At 50.0% G+C, this 22464-nt stretch overlaps 2 protein-coding genes and 1 pseudogene across 2 annotated transcripts in view; all 3 read right to left on the bottom strand.

Annotated features, from left to right (window-relative positions):
- Positions 1 to 1691: 1691 nt before the first annotated feature.
- On the bottom strand, positions 1692 to 3117 carry LOC138162304 (transmembrane epididymal protein 1A-like). The gene has a single exon (XM_069089347.1). It carries the CDS (start codon positions 2713 to 2715, stop codon positions 1828 to 1830), a length of 888 nt encoding a protein of 295 aa, XP_068945448.1. The 5' UTR covers positions 2716 to 3117; the 3' UTR covers positions 1692 to 1827.
- A 4058-nt stretch (positions 3118 to 7175) lies between these two features.
- Positions 7176 to 8373, bottom strand: LOC138162022 (transmembrane epididymal protein 1A-like; annotated as a pseudogene).
- A 4869-nt stretch (positions 8374 to 13242) lies between these two features.
- The window catches only part of CHRD (chordin), a 12328-nt gene continuing 3106 nt past the window's right edge, over positions 13243 to 22464 (bottom strand). The window contains exons 8-23 of the mRNA XM_069089346.1: positions 22110 to 22250; positions 21841 to 21923; positions 21611 to 21758; positions 21207 to 21313; positions 20951 to 21070; positions 20164 to 20320; positions 19773 to 19993; positions 19133 to 19246; positions 18703 to 19047; positions 18493 to 18586; positions 18309 to 18365; positions 15100 to 15203; positions 14464 to 14566; positions 14150 to 14304; positions 13881 to 13977; positions 13243 to 13747 (exon numbers count right to left, since the gene is read on the bottom strand). Coding sequence (XP_068945447.1) covers positions 13695 to 13747; positions 13881 to 13977; positions 14150 to 14304; positions 14464 to 14566; positions 15100 to 15203; positions 18309 to 18365; positions 18493 to 18586; positions 18703 to 19047; positions 19133 to 19246; positions 19773 to 19993; positions 20164 to 20320; positions 20951 to 21070; positions 21207 to 21313; positions 21611 to 21758; positions 21841 to 21923; positions 22110 to 22250 — 2099 coding nt within the window. The 3' untranslated portion in view covers positions 13243 to 13694. The remainder of the gene's footprint in view (positions 13748 to 13880; positions 13978 to 14149; positions 14305 to 14463; positions 14567 to 15099; positions 15204 to 18308; positions 18366 to 18492; positions 18587 to 18702; positions 19048 to 19132; positions 19247 to 19772; positions 19994 to 20163; positions 20321 to 20950; positions 21071 to 21206; positions 21314 to 21610; positions 21759 to 21840; positions 21924 to 22109; positions 22251 to 22464) is intronic.

Here is a 22464-nt window from a genome sequence, read left to right as displayed (position 1 = left end):
CTCAAGGAGCTTACACTCTAAAGGGAGAAAACAATACCCAAAAGGGAACTGAAATGGGGGTGGGGAGGAGAGATACAGGCGGAGGAATAGAGGTAGCCTGTGCAGAAGCATAGTTTTGAGATCCAGAAAACCAGGAACAGGGCAAGTAGAACAATGAAGGTAGGCTGGTGCCCTGGGCCCTTCAACAAAATGGAGACCCCAAGAGAAATTCACCAATGGGAGAAGAGGAAGATGGGTCTTGTGACCTGTGGCAATCTTCTTAAGATTTTCCAAGGCAAGGAAGCCTCAGAGAAGTTCCAAGATGAACCAACAGTAGATGACTGCGTGGTTTCAAAATCCTGAAAGCCAGAAACAGGGTAGGGAGGAGAATTCTTGATATAGAAATTATCCTTAGGGTTCTTTACATCCACGAGGGCAAGCCTGTTCAACCCTAATGGATAGAAGAAAGCACCTAGGAAGCTAACCTACTTCACCAAGCCATAGATGGGGAGTTGCTGTAGTCACCCTTGTCATCTCTTGTCCTGGGAAGGAAATGGATGGCTGTTACCATGCCATGGTATTGATAGAGTATAGTAAAGACCATAGGTCTTTACTGGTGCAAATGCTTTTTCACTCAGAGAAAGGAAATTATTTGCCTAACACCACAAAACTGCTATTCAAACTCAGTCCATCTGATTCCAACTGCATTGCTACAGTCCCTCCAAAATACAATAAGGTCCTCTCTGCAGAGCACCTACATGGCAGCCTCCTGCCTCCCCCTCTAGGCTTGACTCCACCCTTCTGGGTCTGGGCTCCCAGACACCTTTACTTCCCATGCCTGATTCTCCCCCCAGCTCTTCCTTCATGACTGCTGATCTGCTATCTCCTTTGTCTCTTTGCCCATCCTCTTTTTCTCTCTCTCTCCCATCTTCCTCATTTCTTGCTTACCTTGGCTCTCTTCTTCCTCCCCCTGCTTTGACTCTCCCCTGACAAACACTGGAACCTCTGAGAAAAAGGTACAGGCTATAGGAAAAACAGGGAATGCTTGGGGTTGTGGAGGCCAGCAGCCAGAGCAGAACTCCCAGGGGAAGGGGCTGGTGTTCTGGGGGTCTCTGCTTCACTATTGGCACCAGAGGGGAAAGGGGTGGGGCACCAGGGAGGTAAGAAATCTTTCTCCCAGGCAGCATTAGCACAATGAACAATTGTCTGCCTTTATAGGCAGCATGTGAGAGAGGATCTGCCACCCTGTGTGATGAATGACATCCCCTTAACCAGACTCTCCCAGCACCAGTCCCAACTTGTACCTATCAGTCCATACCAACTATAGCAAACACTTCTATGGGACTTTCACATGTGCAAAGCACTCTGCACCAGTCCCCTTATTTGGATCTTTCAACCCCCCTACACAGTAGGTCCTATGAGGGTGAGCGCTGTTTTAAAGCTGAAGAAACTGGGTCTTAGAGAAGCTAACTGACTTATCCAAGGTCACACAGGCAGTAAAATGTGAGAGATGGGATTTGGAGCCTGTTCTCATCTGCCTTAGGGGAAGCCATCCCTGCCACCTTCTCTACCACACTGTGACTCCCTCTGGCCAAACAGCTCAACTTGTCAGAGGACAGTCCTAACCCCTCCTCCTTGGTCTCCCTGTCTTCAGAAATCCCCATGAGAGAGTCAAGAAAGTGCACTCACATAAAGCCAAACAAAGCAAGAAGTTTGGATCACGGCTGTCCTTTTTATTGAAGAAAAACCATACTTCCTGGCTGGGGAAGGTTCTCTGCCATGCTACACACCAAGTAAATGTTCCCCCTTCCATGATGGAGAAGAGGCACAGCACATAACTGTCTCACCCTAGATCCTACCATGCTCCTGATTCATCTCAACTAGCAGCTTCTTTAGCTCCTCAGGGCTGGTATCTGTGGGGCACAGCTGGTAGTCAGCACTCTTTGACCCCTGCTGAGGTGGGTAGCGATGGTGCCAGAGGCTACAGAGTGCATAGATCCCAGCTATCAGCAAAGCATCCAGGATCAAATGCCAACAGAAGAAGGTGGTGAGAAACATGATATCTCCAGGTTTATCTGGCTTCCAGGGATGGCCAGTAATTGGATAAAAGATAAAGCTTGACAGTTGAGCGCACCATGAGCCAAAAAGGAGAGTCATCCATGTCTTGAACACCCAAAGCACAGGCTGGTCAGGGAACCAAAGTTCAATCACCAGCACCAGAGCAATCAGTATGATGGGCAACACCAGCAAGATATGGCAACGAACTTCCAGGGCGCTCTTGCCCTCAGTGTGGGAGAGGAAGAGCAGGGCAGTTCCTTGGAAGGCCACGGCCAGGGCAGCCTGCTCCAGCTTCACCCGCTGCCTGGCCAGACAGCTCTGACTCACTACGTCCACCAGACCGGTCAGGAAAACGAAGCTATATATGGTCACATGTTGCCAGGTGTTGTGATTCAAGAACCGCCGCTCAGGGTCTTCCCAGTCAACGATGGCGAACCTGTTCGAGCCTAATGGATAGAACAGAGCACCTAGGATGCCAGGGATACTGACAGTAATCTTCACCAAACCCTCCATAGGGAGCCGCTGGAGCCAGCCCTGTGCTCTCTTATCCCGGGGAGGAAGTGGCAGAATCAGGAGCCGCTGCCCCCTCAGGATGGCCATCGAAGTCAAAAAGGCATAGTAGAGTCCAAAGAAAAACAAAACCACCCCAGGAATGAAGTGGCCCGCAAAGTCAGCCATGGAAGCTCCAAAGGCAAGGACAAGGCTGAGGAGTGCAGATTCTGAGCTTCTGCTGCCAAGGAGAAGCCGAATGTGTCAGAGCGACAGAGATCCTGCCCAGCCTGCCCACTCAGCGAATATGCCTCTAAGCTGTCTCCACACCTTCCTGGGCTGCTCCCAAGGGTGGGACTAGAAGAGCTCATGGAAAGACTCCATCCTCTGAGGCATGCTCCCTTCCCAAGGTATTGACAGAAGCTCTCCTCTCGGTTCTACCAAAGGCCTTGGCTCTTTTCCACCTTCCCAGATCCTGCCAGCTGAGCCGCCTACTGTAGCTCCGCTAACCTTGGAGAGACAGGAAGGAATTGGTTTGGAGTTCCTAAATGGGCTTAAGCACTTCCACATACAACACCAAAAAGAACTGAGACGATAATAATATGTGCAATCAGATGTTATCAGCATAATATGAAACTCACCCACCAGGTCTGGCACCCTTGTCTTCCTTCCTGTCACCACCCATCAGACCAAGAGTCATTGCTTGGCTATATTTCCCTTTCGAATCAGTCTTCCTTCTATCCCCTTTCAGGCTCCCACATGCTTGCTTCCTCTTATATTTTCTTTTTCCAAGCTCCTCTCTCCTCCCTCTTTTCTCCCCCATACATGGTACCCTCTAACCAGTGACAATAGGAGCTTCTGTGGCATAAGGGCAGCGTGCAATCCTCACAGCAAAACGAACTGTGGCTAAGTGAGCAGCGTTGGGCTTGAAGGCAACAATGAGCTATTTAACTCCTTCCTGCGCTAGCTGCTGACTTGGTTATCTTGGACAAGGTCTTCACCTCAAGAACGCGGTCTCTAATCCTGTTTCTTCATCTTTGAAATGAAGAGAGCAGTGCCTTACAGCCTACCTCGTCATTGGAAGGCTCAAATGAGGAAATGTTTAGAAAGAATTTTGCTGACTTTCAAGTCCTATAAACATTCCATGTATTATTCCAATTGTAACCTGTTAGACTTGGGAGATCCTTATCCCAACTCACACATTGATAAGCTGGGTTCCCAGAGGGCTATTGGCTCCATCTGCCTCTTTAGGCTCTAGGGGTACACCTGAGGAGTTAAAATGACTTTCTACCACTATCATATCAAAGCCCCATTCCAGTGGGTTCCGTAATGCCAATCACCCAGTCATTGTCTCCTCAATATCATCAGTACCATTGATTGGCACTCCCATATCATTGTACGGATTAACATCATCTAGGTTCTACAAAAGGGACACTGATGAAGAACTGAAGTGAATCCCCTGGACCAAGGGCACACTCTGCCCCAGACCTCCTTGACCGAAAGCATTTGACCTACCAAGTTCTCTTCCAAAGTTGGCACCGCTGATAGACAGAGCTTCTTCCCTACTCGCAGGAACCAACTTCTGGTCACTGTGGCTGGGCTGGGTCAAAGAGGCCAGTTCAGGCCACCCTTCTTATTGGCCCTGGCTGCCCTCCATCTCTGGTATGAACTCTAGCTCCCAAACCTCTCGTTCTCTCCTGACCTTTGGAACTCACATGGTTCCGGCCTGGTCCATTCCACCTCTGACACTTAAGACAGGAAAGAGGGATGGAAGCAAGATCGTGCCCACCTGGGGGGGGGGGGGGAGAGAAGAGCAGGACACAGGCGCTGTCCACCGGAGGCTTGCAGCAATCTCACAGCCTCCTCACTCAAATGCAGTCAGGTAGGAAAGAGGCAGAGTTGCCCCCAGTGGGAATCTGTTTTACTTACACTCATTTCTGAATCAGCAGCCAATCAAAAACGAAGTAAGCAGACCAGAAATAGTTGTAGAAAACCTACCTATACATGCTCCCAAGTAGAGAGTGGGGCCTTCTGTTGTGTATTCCAACAAACAGGCTCAGCAAACATACCCATGCTCCCAAGACTGGACTCTCATTGATCAATTCCCCATTACGTTATCATAAGAAAATCCATTGGATAACTGGTGATGGGGTCCAGGGCACTTCAACTATACAATGTGATCCTTCCACCTCCTTCTGTGGTCCTCCCCTTGTAGCCCTGCTCTCTGATGGGCCCTACTCTCTGATGGGCTAGCATTTCATATTTTCTTACTGAGACTCAAGCTCTCCATACCACCTCCCAGTCATCTCTCTACCACATTGCCTCCCTCCAGCCTCCATTTCCACCCAGAACTGAAGGGCCCAGCCCATAGCCCTGGGACTTCATAGGTGGTCATTTCACTTTATCATATCAAGGAGTCTCAAAGCCTCCCCACCACTTTCCAGGCCCCTCTTTGCTATACTGTGACATGTAGCAACCACCCTCTAGTCCACTTTCCAACTCTGGTTTAGAGAACAGGACTCTGATCAGCACCACCATTCCTCATCAGGAGAAAACAATCCCTTGTCTTTCTGGAACATCCCTTCCTGATGTTATTTTGTCTTTCTCTGTTGGAATACAAGCTCCCTGAGGGCAAGGATGACCTTGCTAACTTCTATCAATGCCCCTAGCACTTTAGCATCATTTCTGGAACATAAAGAACTTAATAAAGGCCTTTTTATATTTTCAATCATTTTCATTCATTTTGACTTAGACTTTCATTCAAGTATTTTGATAGGTAAAGTCCTGACAACAAGATTCACTTGGTTCTACTTGGTCCCAGAGGGCAGAACTAAGTGCAATGACAGAAACTTACAAAGAGGAAAAGTGGAACCTGAGAGTTGGGGGCTCAGCAGCCATTGAGAATTGGATATATACTCATTCCAAGAGAATCCCCACTGTATCAGATCCAACAAATGGTCACCAAGCCTCTGTCTTCTTTAGGAGCAAAGGAACCTTGGCTCTTGTACAGCAAACTGCTTCTGATGGTTCCACGTGAAAATCCCCTCCTGGGTCACTGTCTTATTGTGGCAGAGGGGCTGGCGAAGTTCAGCAAAACTAGGCCTAGCCAGGCCATGAAGGGTTACTCAAGAGAGACAGGTCATAGTGGAGAGTTCTGACCAAAGCAGCTGGAGAAGAAAATAGAAAGAAACCCTTCCAGCATCTTTGCCAAGAAAACCCCATGGAGGGTACTAAGGTGAACAGAGAGGACACTGGAAGATGAGCCCCTCAACTTGGAAGATTCCAGTAGGCTACTAAGGAAACTGATGGCTGCTGCCATGATGTCAATAGACCATAGTGGAGTCTGCCTAGCACCTGGTGCAGCTGCTTCCTCACTCAAAGGAAAGTATTTGCCTAACACCACAAACTGCCATTCAGACTCAATCCATCTGATTCCAACTGCATTGCTACAGTCCTCCCCACCCACAAAATACAATAAGGTCCTCTCCCCAGAGCGCCTACCCCGCAGCCTCCTGCCTCCCCCTCTAGGCTTGACTCCACCCTTCTGGGTCTGGGCTCCCAGACACCTTTACTTCCCATCCCTGATTCTCCCCCAGCTCTTTTTTCATTGCTGCTCATCTGCTGTCTCCTTTCCTATCTTTTTGTCTCTTCTCATGCCCTTTTATCCCTCCCATCTTCCTCATTTCCCACTTGTCTTATCTCTCTTGTGACTCTTTCTGCCTTGACTCTCCCTGGCAAACACTGAACCCACTGAGAAAAAGGTAAGGCTGTGGGAAGAGCATGAGAAACCCAGGGAATGCTTGGGGATTGTGGAGGCCAGCATCCAGAGCAGAACTCCCAGGGGAAGGGACTGGTGCTGGGAGAGTCTGGTTAAGGGGATGTCATTTATCACACAGGGTGGCAGTACCTCTCTCATATGCTGCCTATAAAGGCAGACAACTGTTCATTGTGCTAATGCTGCCTGGGAGAAAGATTTCCTACCTCCCTGGTGCCCCACCCCTTTCCCCTCTGGTGCCAATAGTGAAGCAGAGACCCCCAGAACACCAGCCCCAACTTGTACCTATCAGTCCATACCAACTATAGCAAACACTTCTATGGGACTTTCACATGTGCAAAGCACTCTGCACCAGTCCCCTTATTTGGATCTTTCAACCCCCCTACACAGTAGGTCCTATGAGGGTGAGCGCTGTTTTAAAGCTGAAGAAACTGGGTCTTAGAGAAGCTAACTGACTTACCCAAGGTCACACAGGCAGTAAAATGTGAGAGATGGGATTTGGAGCCTGTTCTCATCTGCCTTAGGGGAAGCCATCCCTGCCACCTTCTCTACCACACTGTGACTCCCTCTGGCCAAACAGCTCAACTTGTCAGAGGACAGTCCTAACCCCTCCTCCTTGGTCTCCCTGTCTTCAGAAATCCCCATGAGAGGGGGCGGCCAGGTAGCACAGCGAGTAAGAGCACCGACTCCAGTGTCAGAATGACTTGGAGATCGAATCCCAGGCTCAGACACTCAGCACCACACCCAGAAATAACTGGCCGTGTAACGTTGAGCAAGTTACTTAACCCTGATTGCTTAATTAAAAAAAAAAAAAAGAAATCCCCATGAGAGAGTCAAGAAAGTGCACTCACATAAAGCCAAACAAAGCAAGAAGTTTGGATCACGGCTGTCCTTTTTATTGAAGAAAAACCATACTTCCTGGCTGGGGAAGGTTCTCTGCCATGCTACACACCAAGTAAATGTTCCCCCTTCCATGATGGAGAAGAGGCACAGCACATAACTGTCTCACCCTAGATCCTACCATGCTCCTGATTCATCTCAACTAGCAGCTTCTTTAGCTCCTCAGGGCTGGTATCTGTGGGGCACAGCTGGTGGTCAGCACTCTTTGACCCCTGCTGAGGTGGGTAGCGATGGTGCCAGAGGCTACAGAGTGCATAGATCCCAGCTATCAGCAAAGCATCCAGGATCAAATGCCAACAGAAGAAGGTGGTGAGGAACATGATATCTCCAGGTTTATCTGGCCTCCAGGGATGGACAGGAGGACACGCCATGAGCCAAACAGGAGAATCATTCATGTCTTGAACCCCCAAACCACAGGTTGGTCAGGGAGCCAAAGTTCAATCACCAGCACCAGAGCAATCAGTATGATGGAGAACACCAGCAAGGTGTGGCAACAGACTTCCAGGACATCCTTGCCCTCAGGATGGGAGAGGGAGAGCAGGGAGTTCCTTGGAAGACCAAGGCCAAGGCTGAGGAAGCCTGCTTCAGCTTCACCTGCTGCCTGGCTAACCAGCCTCAACTCACCATGTCCCCCAGACCACTGATAATAAGGAAGGTGTACATGATCACATGTTGCCAAATGCTGTGATACAAGAACTGTCATTCCAGTCCATGCTTGCTAATCTATTCAATATTGGGGATAGTGGAGCTCATCTGTGGTGGTAACTGTGCAGACGGTAGAGATGAGAGAGGATGGAGCCCTTCCTCAAGCTGTGAGACCTTCCCAGATCTTCACTAGATATCTGCTGCAAATAGCTCCATGGTCTCTTGCCCCAGGACAACCAGGAGCCATTGCCAGGCATGCCAGCATCTTATAGTAGAGTCCATAGCAGAATCCTTTTGCCATAATAGAGTTCAAAAAAGAAAGAAAACAGAACCAAGGACCAGAGGTCCTCATTTCTATGAATGTGGTCATAGAGTGAGTGTCAAGAACAGACTCCCCCAAGAAGGCAGAGCCTCTGAAGTGCATAGACCAGCCACTGCTTGGGTTTCCCCCACCCTGCCCACTCAGAGGCTTTGCAGGATCTGGCTGAGCCTGTCACAGCCAGCATCTCCAGGGTGAACTGCCTCATCTGCTCCCAAGGGCTGGATTGTCACCGCTTGAGGAAGGGCTCCATCCTCTCTGATCGGGACACTGACATGAGCTCTCCCCTCTGTCTGGCCAGTGTCCCCCACTCTTTTGTCACTTCTCAGATCCTGCCAGCTGGGCTGCCTGCTCTAGCCCACCCCCTCCTGACACTCTAGCCCTGCAGAGACTGAGAGGGCCAGGCTACTCGTGGTCCTGGCTATTAATGAACTGTGGCTCATCCCAGATTCCGTAACTGAGCCACTTCCCTCTGAATTATCTGAGAAAGATTCTGAAGATCATCTGGCAGAACAAGGGACCAGGCACTAAGGTCCTTCCTCGAGCTGAACGGCCAGGCCCTCAGACTCTACTGTAGAGGGCACAAGTCCAATGGGCTGGCCACCTTGTCCAAATGCCAAATATATGCTTACCTAAAAGATTATTTTACAGAGAACCCGCACAAGGCAAGTAGGTAACATGGAGGTCAGAAGACAGTGGCACAAGGACAAGGTACAAGACCTCAAGGTCTCTCTAAAGAACTTTGGGATTGATGGTGGGATACAGGAGACACTGACCCAACATGACGTGCCCAAGTCGGAGAAGGCACTGTGCTCCAGGAGCCGAGCAGAACATCTGTAGCTCCAATGACATGTGAGATGCACACATCCGGAGACATCTCCATCCCAAATGTTCAGGCAGACTCTTGGTGCCTGGCCTACGGCAGAGCCTTCTCACTTTATATCGGTCTGATCATCAACCACAGTGGGACACGCTGCACTTTGACCCTGCCGTAGTGATGTCACTTTGGCCCTCTTCAAGTACAAAAGACAAGCAACAACAGCAGCAACCAAATTGCTAAGAGACTAATTCTGTCTCTTAGCAATTAGGCGTCGTCAGTCAGCCCTCCAAGACTCTTCCTCCCTCAGCCTCCCCAGGCAGATCCGGCCTTAGGGCCACAGGCTGCACGGCTCTCACTCTTCTGTGTCCTTAGCACATGTCTCCTTCCTATTTTTCATCTTTTCCCTATTTTTCTTTCTATCCCCTCTCAAGTAACAACAACCTTTTCTCCCCCATCCTCTCATCACTACTTCCTTCCCCTTCCTTTTCTCATTTTCCTTATTATCTTCTCCCTTTACTCTTCCTGACTTCTGGCACCCACATAATGGACACCCATTTGTGAGAGAAGGACACTCTCTAGCTGGAATCTGGAATACATAGTATGGTGGATAGAGTATCAGAGCTGGGATCAGGAAAACCTGGGGTCTGATTCTTCTATTTGACACAGATTTTAGGACTATGGGCAAGTTAGAAGTTAAGTGACTTGTCCAGCGTCACACAGCTTGTAAGTGTCTGAAGATGGATTTGAACTCAGGTCTTCCTGACTACATAGAGTCTGGTGCTCTGTCCACTGTACTACCACCTAGGTAATGGTAGAAAGGCGGAAGAGAATCTCATGATCCTAGCACAAGGTGGCCCCAATCGGAATTAGGGCTTCTGAGAGAGTTCCTGGAGAACCTAGGCATCTTCTTACTTGCCATGCTCCGAGTGTCATTTCCTTGTGTCCCCTAGATTGATTTTGGACCCAACTCTCGAGTGCTAATCCAAACTGCTTATCTCAGCTGCTGTACAGTAAAGATCAGTAATGGGGTCTGAAATCCGATTTCAAGTCCCACTTCTGTCATTTACTACCTTTTGATCTTGGAGAAGTCATTTAACCCCCCAGACCTCAGTTTCCTCATCTGCAAAATAATGGGCTTGAACTGGATGAGCCTGTCCAACAGCAGAGCTTCACAACTCCTATCCAATGAAGAAGTCATGGGTAGGGAAAGCAGCCTTGTCACTTGTAGGCTAAGTGCCCTCCCGTGGCCAACTGAAATATGGCAGCCTCCCAGAAAGACTTTCATTCACTACCGAAGCCAACAACGTTAAGGCCTCAGAAGTTGTAAAAGCAAAGAATGAATAGTATCATAATATCCTTGGCTGGTATCCTTTGCCTCCATTCCCCTGAATAGAAGATTCAGTCAATTAACGGAGAGATCTTAATTCCTGGTAGCTAAATCAGTCGTGAGAGTGTATTGTTGATTTAAGTCAAGAAGGAATATCCAAATCGAGAGTTGTGGCCTTTAGTTTATCTGAGACCGAATTAAGATAATCCCTAACCAAAAGAGGTAAGTGCATTCACTTTCTGAGAAGGCAGATCTTCTTCCAAGGGGGCACCATTGCTAAGCTTGTTCTATTTGGTAAGAAAAACATCTTAATGGAACCACATATTTTTGTTTTGTTGCTTCGGGAATTTCATTTTTTGTCTATTGACAGTTTAATACGGTATTATATCTGTAAAATGATTCTGGCAATATCATTATGCTATTGCATAGTCCAACAATGGATAACTGATATCTCTCCAATTATTTGTCTTACTTTATTTCTGTAAAAAGGGTTTAATGGTGAATTTGTCCGAATCCTGAGTACGCCTTTGTGGGTGATCTGCCACATTTCAGTTGCCATTCTGTCCCCCAGGCACACTGAACATGCTGTAATAGAGTAGACCACACATGCACAGTTTGACTCTATATAGTGCTTATCCTGGAAGCAAAAGGGATAAAAACCAAGTACATTTACATCAGGTTTTAGAGCCAACCTTCACATAGAGCTAGGTGGGGCAATCACCTTTCTCTTTACATGCTACTAGTACATTTTCCTTATTTATTCTCATCCCAGTTTCTAAAGTGATCAAGTGAGATATGGGATATTTTCATGTTAATTACTAAAAATGACATCTCTCACTAATTAGCTAAGACCCCATTGCAGTTCATTAAGTACAATTTTTAAGTTTGCTAAACTGTTACATATTATTTCTTTGATAAACTAAAGAAACGTCTTTTCCCCTAAGTCATTTAACTTCTCTGAATCTTTGTTTATTCATCTGTAAAATGAGAAGTCTAAACACCTACAGGGTCACTTTCTGCCCGAAATCGATGATCCTACAATCCTGTTTGCTCATTTTTTCTATATATCAAACTCCCTTATTTCTTAGGCTTAAACAAACTTCAAAGTTACTGGCTATACTGTTTACCAACAGTGTAACCAGCAATGAAACAGCAAGATAAATGAGTATTTATAATGTATCTGTTTTGAGAAAGGTCATTGTCAATTCATCTTTAACTATCATTTCTGCTCCTGGATTCTCCTCAGTTCTTGAAATACAGTCCCACCATTCAGTTTCCTCAGGATAGCCAAGTCTCTTCTTAATAATTATTTTCATGTTTCTTTGAAACACAAGGGTTAGTACAGTCCCCACTGAGATCTTGTCCTAAAAGCACCAGGAAGATTGACACTTCATGTGGCAGGCTGAGACAGAATGTTTCCATATTATTGCACTAGTTAATACAGGGGAACAGAAAGTAGACACGGGAAAGAAAATAATCAATACAACTTTTTCTTAAGTTGGGAATATGTTGGGAAAGAGGCTGCTAGGTGGCACAGTGAATAGAGTCCTGAGCCTGGAGTCAGGAAGACCTGAGTACAAATCTAAGGTGAGATGCTTACTGTGTCACCCTAAGCAAGTCCCTTCACCCTCAGTTTCCTCATCTGTAAAATGATCTGGAGAAGGAAATCCCACACAACAATACACTCTCTCGACTGATTTTGCTACCAGGAACTAAGATCTCTCCTTTAACCACTCCAGTATCTCTACCAAAAAAATCCCAAATGGAGTCATGGAGAGTTGGTCATGACTGGAATGACAGAAAAACAAATGGTAAAACATTGGGAAAGGGAGATGATGTGGAAAAGTCATCGATACAAATGATTTTAAGCTAAAAAAAAAAAGACCAGGGCTAACCTGGGTCCTCTCGCTATCCCCTGGCACCTGGCTAGCCCCAGTGTAAATGAGCTCTCGGTCTGTCTGTGAGGTGTTTGCACAGCTCTTCTCTTGTCCTTGCAGAGGTTTAAGCCTGCCCCTGGTCCACACAGCCCTTCTAGCTAAACTGCCAGAAGCAGGCACCAGGCCTGTCTCTTCTAGGACTGGGGGCGCTGGGCCAGGGGTCAGCTTTCAAACCTCTTTCTGTATGTTGTTTCCTTTCCATTATAAGCCCTTTCAGGGTGGAGACTGTTTTTTTATTAATTGCATCTCTTGCACATAGGATAGTGGCTGGCATACAGTAAGTGCTTAATAAATGTGCATTGGATTGGATTAGAGCTAAGCATCACTTGTATACAAGTGACTGGCCCAGGATTCCTTGAGGCCCAGGCTGGGCCATGGTGGATTCTAGGCCCAAGCCTGTCCCGACCATAACAAGGCTGGCTTCCAGAAGAGAGAAAAGACTGGACGACTTCATCTGTAGAGCCTTGCTTCTGGGCCTAGGCAGCTCCAAGTGAGGAGTTCTCACTGCCTGTCTGTGTGCTGGCAGAGCCAGCAGGTCAGCCAGGCTTCTTGCCAAGCTGTTACTCATGGGGCCCGCCCAGCATGCTCGAGGACTTCACTGGCCCAGCTTCCAGGAGGGAGGCAGAAAGCTCAGGGCAGGCTGCAGCTCCAGCCACAGCCCCGGCCAAGGGCCCAAGGCAACAGACCCAGTGGTGGAGGTGGGAGACAGGTGCCTTGCCTGCCAAGGTGCAGAATAACCCATCCTGCTCCCTCGCTTTCCTCTGCACCCCTCAAACCACAGCCCCCAAGTCCATGTCAGGCACAGCAGCTCCCTAAACTGTGCCTCCTCCCTTTTTCTTTGGGCTTTCAATTTCTGAAGACAGAAGGCAGGAAAAACCAGCAGCCCCTAACAAGTTGGGAGACCTCAGCCCCATCCCGAGTGACCTGCAGCCCAGAGCTCCCACTCTATGTCTCTCCCTTCCTCCTCAACTAAAAGACAATGTCAGACTCATGAACTGAAAAATTTTTTTAATAAATATATACATTTCCAGTAATGACTCTGCTCAGCTCAGGGCGAGGACAGTGAGGTTGGAGGAGAGGGAGAAAAGGAGCCTTTGTGCTGAGTGAGGATAAATTAAAAATCCCAAAAAGCCAGTGGCACTATATACAGGGGTTAGAAAGGAGAGGGGCAAAGGGGCCAAAAGGCCAGCAGAAGGGGCCTGTTAGGTGCCTGGGGGGAGGGGAGAGGCGGGGCAGGCCATGCAGTGTGGGGGCCTGAGACTGACTCCAGCTTGGGACACAAGTCCCCAAGAGAGGTGGGAGCCGGGGGTGGCAGAGCCGAGGCCTCTGCTGCCATTGGTTTTCCCATAGATGGAATGGTATTCCTCATCCAACTCTCTCTCAGTCTGGCTGCCCACTCCCCTCACCCCTGGGCCTTCTTGTACAGGCTTTGTTCAGTCCGTCATCTATGACTCTCCGGCTTCTATCTCCAGCTCCGGCTCCATCCTGGTCTCAGAGGCTACAGGAGACACATTGGGAGGTGGTGGGGCCCAGCAGCCCAGCTGTTCCCTGTTCCCAACACTTCTCTGGATCCCCACTTAGCCTGAATCCCTACAAGTCAGCAGGAACCCCTCCATGGATTCCGCATTTACCTTGGGACAAGCAGTGCGAACAACAGCGATTTTCCTTCCCAGAGCCACAAGCCAAGGCAGGGGGACAGTCATCCCTTTCACAGTGAGGCACTCCAGCCTAGGGGCAGGAGAAGACACAAGGCAGGTCACCCTGCGGGCACTTTGGCACCTCCCACACCCTTGGGCTCCTCCTGTCTCCCCCAGTCCCCTTCCTCCTAATCTCTGTGCCCTTCCTTGTATCCCATACCAGTCCTCCCCACTAAACCCTCCCACCCATATGTACAACTCACCCCACACCTGCATGTGATGCAGGTCATCTCCCCAAAGGGGGGCACTGATGGGTGCCACCGCTGACTCTCAGGGAACCACTGACCCCCAAAGCGGCAGCCTCTCGGCCCATCTGACTGCATGGGGTCCCCCATCCAGGCCCGAGATCCAGACCCCGCTGTACAGAGGCAGGACAGGAGACAAGAAAGGAGGAGGGTTCAGAGGTAGGGAAGGAACCCCTCCCCCTCCCAGCCAAGGAGCTGAAGGCCCAATGCCAGCCATCCCTTGGGGCAGAGAGCTCCCCTTCCAGGAGTTTGGCTCTTACTGACTCTCTCACCTGGGCACTGTTTGCAGCAGTCAGTGGGATTGGCACGGATAGGCTGGGCACAGGTTAGTCGGGGGCATTGCACCTTCTCACAGTGTACCTCCCCTGTTGCTCCCTGTAGGGGAATCAGCAGGGTTGGAAGGGATAGGGAGGGTTGAAGGGGCAAACTGGTCCACTTGCCCCATCCCACCCAAATACTTCATCTTAATACAAAGCAACAAACATTCACTAAGTACTACCATGTTTCAAGAATGGCAGTAGAGGCCAGTGATATCAAAACAAAGACATCATCCTTGCCCCCACACCCCCTACCTGAGTCCCTGCTCCCCTCCTGTCTAAACATCCTCTGCTCCTTCCACCAATGACAAAGACTCAGGCCCTTTGCCACACTGGCCGCCCTTCTCTCAACACTCCAGCTTGTCAATGCCCTGACAGAGCTGCACACAATAGTCCAGATGTGGTGAGAGCAGGGCAGAGCCCGGCAGAACCATCGCCCCTTGTTCTTGGAGGCCAGCCCTCTCCTGATGCATCCCAAGATCAATCAGCTTCTCTAGTGGCCATGGCGAGTGCTGACTCATGCTGAGGCCCTCGAAGGACAGGAGACCCACAGATCACCTGTTTGGACACCAGATGGGATCACAGTCGTACCTTGCAGGTGCAGACAGCACACTTGATGAGACCGAAGGGGGGAACCACAGGATGCCAACGGGTTCCTGCAGCACGCCAGCTCCGGTCACCATCGAAGTAGCAGCCTACACAGAGAAAATGGGTTCCGAGGTCAAGACCAGGGAGCCTCAGGGGGAGACCAAAGGCAGCCAGTCAAGAATTTGTTAAGCACTTACCACAAGCCAGACCCTGTGCTAAGAACAGAGCATACAAGGAAAGGCAAAAACACAGTCCTTACTCTCAAGGAGCTGACTTTCTAATGGGGATGGCAGCAGGTCAGTAACTGTGTATATTTAACACAAGTCAGAGGGAAAGTCAGAAGGAGGGTGCTACAGTGGGGGAGGCCAGGAGAGGTCTCCTGTAGAAGGTAGAATGGGAGCTGTCTTCAAGGAAGCCCAGAGGCCAAGATGATAACCTAGGAGACAGCCAGGGGGTAGAGTGCCATGTGCCAGGAACAGCAAGGAGGCCCTGCTCACTGGGTTGTTGAACAAAGTATGAAAAGAAGAGAAAGGTTGGGAGATGAAGGACTTTAAATGATAAGCAAAACATTTTATCTTTGATCCTGGAGACAAGTCAAATTGAAATTCTAGAAACCTTTGGTAAGCACCTACTAGGCGCCCAGGTGCTGTCCAAGGTGCTGGGAATGAGCTCCTTGAGAATGCTTGCTTTTCCGGAGTTCTTTCCCTGCTCCTAGCACAAATAAATCCTTGTGCTACCACTGACTTATAGAATCCAGAGGAAAAACAACAGACTGTGCCCTCAAAGAGCTTATAGTCCTCAGCAGGGAAGAGGGGTCACCAATATGATGAGGTAGAATGTAGTGAGTACCGAAGGGAGGGCTATAGAAAGGATTAGGCGAAATCTGAAGATGGAGACTGGGAAAGGCTTCTGGGAAGGGGCAGCTGAGGAGAGAGGTCTTGAAAGAAGGGAAGGGCTTCAACAAGCAGCAAAGAAATGAAAGTCCTTTCTTCACAAGTAAAGGCCCAGAGGTAAGACGAGGCAGGACAAGAAACGAGACTACAGAGCAGTACAGTTTGGCTGGGATGTAATGTGGAAAGGGAAATAAAAGCCAGACAACAGGAAGTCTTAAATGCTAGGCTCAAAGAGGTTAGACTGTCTCGTGAGAGACAGTGAGGAGCCAGGATGGGCTTTGGAGTAGAGGAATGATGTGATCAGATGCGTGTCTTAAGATGATTTGGGTCTACAAGCCAGCGAGCAGGGTCTCCTCGCTGTTCCCAGCACACCACACTCTGCCTCCTGGCTGTCCCCCATGTCATCATCTTGGCCTCCAGGCTTCTTTGGAGACAGCTCCCATTCTACCTTCTACAGGAAGAAGAGGGCACCCCCATCCTTCCAGTGGCCCGAGTCTGAATCCACAAAATCATCAGGCTTCCCCCTCTCTTAATCCCCACATTCAGTCAGTTGCCAAGTCTTGCCTATTCATCTCTCACACTCATTTTCTCTCCACTAACACAACCACTTCTTTCCTGGACTATAGTATCATTGTTCTCCCTCCTTTCCAGTCTCTCTTCTTTCCATGTTCCATAAAGCTAACAAACTGTATTCCCAAAGCACAGTTCCAGTTATGCCACTTCCCTACTCGAAAATCTAAAGTGAATTCCTCACTCTAGGATAAAATACAAAATCCTTGGCCTGCCATTTATAGGATTCCACTAGATAGCCACCTAACCTCACTTCCTATTATTTCCCCTTCACATACTCTCAGTTCTAGGCAAAATGGTCTGCTAGCCATTCCCCATCTATGACATTCCATTTCCTGTTTCCAACTAGGCCTTTGCTCAGGTGGGCCCTCATACTTGGAATGCATTCTCTCCTGACTTCTAGCTTCCTGTAGCCTCTCTCAATTCCTTCAAAACACAGCTCTTATGCTGCCTCCTACATGAGACCTTTCTTCATCTGTCCAGCTGTTAGGGCTTTCTCTAACTTTCTCTCTCTCTCTCTCTCTCTCTCTCTCTCTCTCTCTCTCTCTCTCTCCCTCTCCCTCTCTCTCCTTCCCTCCTTCCCCAAACTAGAGAACAGCTAAGCAAGTTGTAGTACATGAATAGAATGGAATAACATTGTGCTCTAAGAAACAAAAAAGAAAATGACAACAGAGAAGGCCTGGGAAGATTTCTGGACACTGAAACAGAGTGAAGTCGACAGAACCAGGAAAACAATAGACAGCGAAGACCACAATGTAAACAACAATGAAATAATTGAAGCCCAGTGTGGTAAAATGACCATCACCAAACTGGATCCCAAAGAACGGTGAGAAGGCACCTCCTTCCACCTCTTTCCCAAGGTGGGAGAATGTGAGTGAACAGCACTGCAGATGATGATCACCATCCCCTTGGCTAACATTTATGTAGCACTATTTCTGTGCCCAGCATTGTGCTAACTGCATTACAGCTATTATCAAGCACAGCTGATCCTCACAACAACCCTGGAAGGGAGGTATCGGCATTATACCCATCTTACAGTTGAGGAAACTGAGGCCGGCAGCGGTTCAGTGACCTGTCCAGGAAGCTAGTGAGTGTCTGAGGCTGAATTTGAACTTCCAGCACCCCACCCACTGCACCACCCGGAGTCCCCCAATGTCAGATGATGTCAGCTGTTTGCATTGTATTGGTTAGGCTTGCTAAACTGCAGGGGGTTTCTTCTCTTTTTTACGCTTTGTCTTAAAGGAAGGCTCTTTGGGAGGTGGAATGTAATGCATGGGGTAATTTAATTCTATAAAAATTAAAGAAATCAAGGTTTAATTTAAAATAATAACAGACTTTGCATTACTTTGGATGAACTACCCCTCTGGTAGAGTGGAAGTCATCTGAAGGCAGGCAGGAACTGGTGGGTTTTTGTATGTACAGTGCCGGTGCCTTGCTCACAGCAGGTGCTTAACAAATGTTGTTTTGATTGGAGAAGGCTGAAGAAGACCCATTAGAAGCCTGTTACCCACAGTCTAGGCAAGAGATGAGCCTGAAGGAGGGGATGGGCCGGGGGCTGGGGCAGAGTCAAGAGAACTCCAGGAGGTTGATTTGATTTTCCCCCAATGAAACAGGTTTCCTTAATGAGCACTTCACACACCCACTGCTCTCTCTCATACCCTTCTGTTCCCCAGTCCTCCCATCTCCTAGAGGCACCAGCAGCTCCCTCTTTCCCCCTTCCCCTCCTCCCCACCCTGGTTCTTCCATCACCTTCTCCTGGGTCCCGACTCCGATCCAGCCCTTGCCTGTCTCCAATGTCTAATTTTTCTGTGAAGTCAAAGAGGCAGGGAGGGGAGGGTCAACTTCCTCCTGTCCTCCAAACTTCCTTTTTCCCCCTTCCCCTTCCTGTGCCTCTCCTCTGTTCCTCCACCTCCCCCCATCCCTGTTTGGTTACTAGGACAAATGGGGCAGCATTGGTCTGGAGCCTGCACAGGGTGAAGGCAGCTCAGGGGCGGACACACCACGGGGTCACAGATCACTGTTCGTCTCTGTCAGGGAGAGATGGCAAAGGGGGAAGTGAAGCCATCAGTCTCCCTAATTTCCAGTCCCTTCTTTACCTCACCCATTACCTCCTTCCCAATCTCTTCCCATCCAGCTGCCTTACCTGACAGGTGCAGAGAGAACAGACGGGATCATAGTTGGGAGCCCAGCGGGATCCATGGGAGCGCTGCTGCCCCTCAAAGAAACAAGTGTTGGGATCACGGAGGTGTCCGCTCCCACCCGTCTTAGAGACTGCTGACACAGAAGATTCTGGCATGGGCTGGGCCTCCACTGGGCCCACAGACGCAGGCATCGCAGACACAGGCATCACAGACGCTGCCACATGCGGGGCTTCAGGGTTTAGGGATCTCATGGGTGCTGCAGCCACCGTCAGGTCAGGAGCCATCCTTTCGGGCAGGGGTGCTGCCAGCCGCAGGCTGCCCACCTCACACTGGTTGGGGATATGTACCTGGTTGGAGAGGAATCACCAGCAGATAGATCCAGAGGTCTCCCTCCCTCCCATCCCCCTCTCCCTGGCCTGCTGCAAAGCCTACCTGTCCCCGAAGCTCCCCACGGGGGCTGCTCTTGGTGCTAACCAGCAGGAAGGCCCTACCTTGGGAGAGATGATGCAGTAACTCAGACTCCAGGTCCTTGACAATCCCCTGGGCCTACAGACACAGGAACACAGAGTCAAAGACTAAAGGGACCTCAAACACCATCTAGTCCAACCCCTTAATTCTACAGATAAAGGAACTGAGGGACAGAGAAAATAACTTGTTCAAGGTGACACACATGGTAAGTGAAGCCAGGCTGTGCACCCAGGCCCTCCAGCTCCAAGCCCGGGGATCTCAGTATCACACAGAATAGAGCCTCGACCTCTAAGACCCACATCCTCCCACCCCTGCCAGTGAATGAGAGGTCTTCTGGTGGAATCCTCTGATTTCACAGAGGAGGAAACACAAGCAGAAGGGACAAGGACATGAGGCGGATCAGCCAGTCTCTAAGCCAGGGCCTCCAAGTGCAAATCCAGGGCTCCCTCCATTGCCCTGGAGCCACAAGCCCTCCATCTCCCCAGAAGGGGCCCAGCCAGTGTAGAATGAATGAAATCCATACTCATCCCTCCCTGGAGGCCCATGGACCATTCCTTGTTTGCCCATATAATGGTGCCCATTAATCCTTGACAAGTTCACTTACCTCAGGACCATAGAACCCCTTCAGCAGGCGTTGGGGCCCTGGGAGGCCAGGGGGGCCAATGAGGTGGACAGTGACAGTGCCCTGCTCAGAACCACTAAGCCCAGCCAGCAGGACTTCATAATGTAGGTGGCAGTGCCCATCCAGGAAAAGCCAGGCATGCCCTGCAGCCTGGCTTCGTATGGGGGGCAGGGCCAGAGCTCCTGCCAAGGGCACAGGAAGCACTAGAAAGGGAGGGGGTGCACAAAGGTTAGGAGATCAGCTTCCACAACCCAGAGCACCAACCTTGGCCTGCCCCTACAGGGAGATTCTACCTCATGGTGCCCACCCACAGGCCTTGAAAGTCAACCACTTCATCCTCCTGACCATAAGGGGAAAGCACTGTGGTACTCACCATCTTGACGGGCAGTGTACCCACTATAGGGCACAGTGGCAACATGCCCACGTAGCTCTCCCTCAGGGAAGTCCTTGGTGCCCACATTCAGAAACAGCTCATTCTGTAGCAGCATGTGGACTCCCCGGGCACCTAGACCTGGACACATGCCCACGACCTGGCAAATACAGGCAGGGGAGGGGGAACCCATGGGGTGAGATGGAGAGGAGTGGGTCAGCAGAGATAAAGAGGCAGCCTTTATGCCTGAGTGCGTGGGCATGCATGAGTCTGTGTGCACAAACACACCCCCACTCAGTTAGGGGACTCTGGGTGTGAATGTAACACTGTAGAGAACATCAGACTTTTTCAGGTTGGTTAATTGTTGGTTAATGTTGATGAACTTTTTTCCCCTTTTTCCTCTTTTTTATTTTTCATTACAAAAGTGTCTCTCTAGGAGGGGAAGGGGAAAGAATATATTGGGAGATTTAGATGACGTAAAAGCAAAATATGTCAATAAAAATTCATTTTTAAAAAAACGAAGCCCTTAGGGGGAGCTGGATGATGCAGTGAATAGAGTACCAGCCCTGGAGTATGGAGGACCTGAGTTCAAATCCAGCCTCAGACACTTGACACTACTAGCCATGTGACCCTGGGCAAGTTACTTAACCTTGATTGCCTTGCCCCCCCCCCAAAAAAAAAGAATCTTTAAAAAAAATGAAGCCCTCATTCAGCCTCCTCAGCCCAGGGCGGGGGGAGCTCCTCTGAACCTGCATCCCAGACCTCCTCTCCTTCCCCAGGATCCCCTCACCATGCGCCCTTCTTGTTGACCCCTCGTCATTTGGCACAGGACGCTGCGCTGGTTCCTCCTCCGAGGTTTGGTCTCGAGGGTCACAGTTGTGACCTCGCTGGCTGTACCAACTACCTGCACCTGGGGGCCGGGGACCAAATGCAGAGGGGGAGAGGGTCGGGAACACGAAGTCTCAGACCTCCAACCACAGCAGTCCAGACCCTCAAATGCCCAGCCTCCCTGGCTATCCCCCCACTCCTGCCTAGTAGCCCCTAACCTGATAAAGCAGAGAGCCATTCCCTAGAAGCCTGAGACTGGCTGAGCCCGCTGCACCAGTCTCCACTGGCACCAAGGCATCTGCACCACACAGGACACTTTGCAGGGCTTTGAAAAAACACAAAGATGGAGAGGGGCCGGAGTGGGGTAGGAAGGACTCAGGCTATGACCAGGACCACACCTCTGCTGAATGAGCCGCAGTGGTTTGGCCATTAACTTCAGCCCAGGCTTGAAAACTCAGAGAGATGCCAACTTGCCTTCCTCCCTGCCTTCTCCCCACTCAGGCCTAGAATGGGCCCTTCCACCTTCATCATCTTCCTATTGATCATAAAACCCATTAGCACTCCCTCTCCCAGGGCCATTGCCCCTCCAACTGTGGATGGTGGCCCCAGGGCAGCCACTCACTGTCACAGTTCTGCCTGGCGGTGATGTGCCCACTGATCCGGGGACCAGGGCCCTCCTTCCTCTCCAGAGATATCTGCAGCTCTCCCAGAGCCAGCCACTGCATCTCCTGAGCCGTAAGGTCAGGTAATACCTCAGCAAAGCCAGGCTCCTGGAGACAGAGTGAGGAAGAGCATGGAAGGACAGGGCTGGGGCCGGAGGGAGAGAGTTGGAGCACAGGCATGGACACTTACATGGACAGAGACATTGGCCTGGAGCTCTCGGAGGAGCTGGTCCTGGTGTTGAATCTGCAGCTGAAGGGGAGTGTGGGAAGATCCTGCAGAAATATGGAGGGGGCCTGTCTGCTCTCTACATGGCCCCTTGCCCACAGTCTAGATACCCATGCCCCGCCCTCCTCCCTCCTGGATCCCTGGAAGGAAGATGTGAGGCTTCCTGGAGGGAATGTCTTCCTCAAATCCTGGCAAAGGCACACCAATGCCCTGGCCCAGTTCTTCTCACTCACCACCATTCTTATAATCCAACAGCCCCTGGGAAAGCAGGAGGAAATGTAGGGAGTCCTCTGTGTCACTCAGGGTGAGCAGGGCGATCCCACCAGTGTTGGCTTGGGGTGGGCCCTCTAAGGTCAGGATGGCACTAAAGGTCTCTGGGTATGGGGGGAGAGGGGGAAGGAATTTCAAAGCAGGCCTCCCCTTTCCCCACCCACACCCACACCTCTCCAGCACTAACTCAAAAGGGTGACAAAAAGATCCCCCCCTCTGCTGAGATGAGGGCTTCTCTTTGGATGAATGGATGGGTGGATGGACGGAAGGGTGGATGGATGGATGGATGGATGGATGGATGGATGGATGGATGGATGG

The sequence above is a fragment of the Petaurus breviceps genome, unplaced genomic scaffold, assembly GCF_028583685.1.
Source record: "Petaurus breviceps papuanus isolate PSGF00001 unplaced genomic scaffold, PetGlider_PUasm1.0 186, whole genome shotgun sequence".
In the NCBI taxonomy this organism is placed as follows: domain Eukaryota; kingdom Metazoa; phylum Chordata; class Mammalia; order Diprotodontia; family Petauridae; genus Petaurus; species Petaurus breviceps.
The sequence above is the reverse complement of the archived record's forward strand: the minus strand, read 5'-3'. Positions and strand labels throughout refer to the sequence as shown.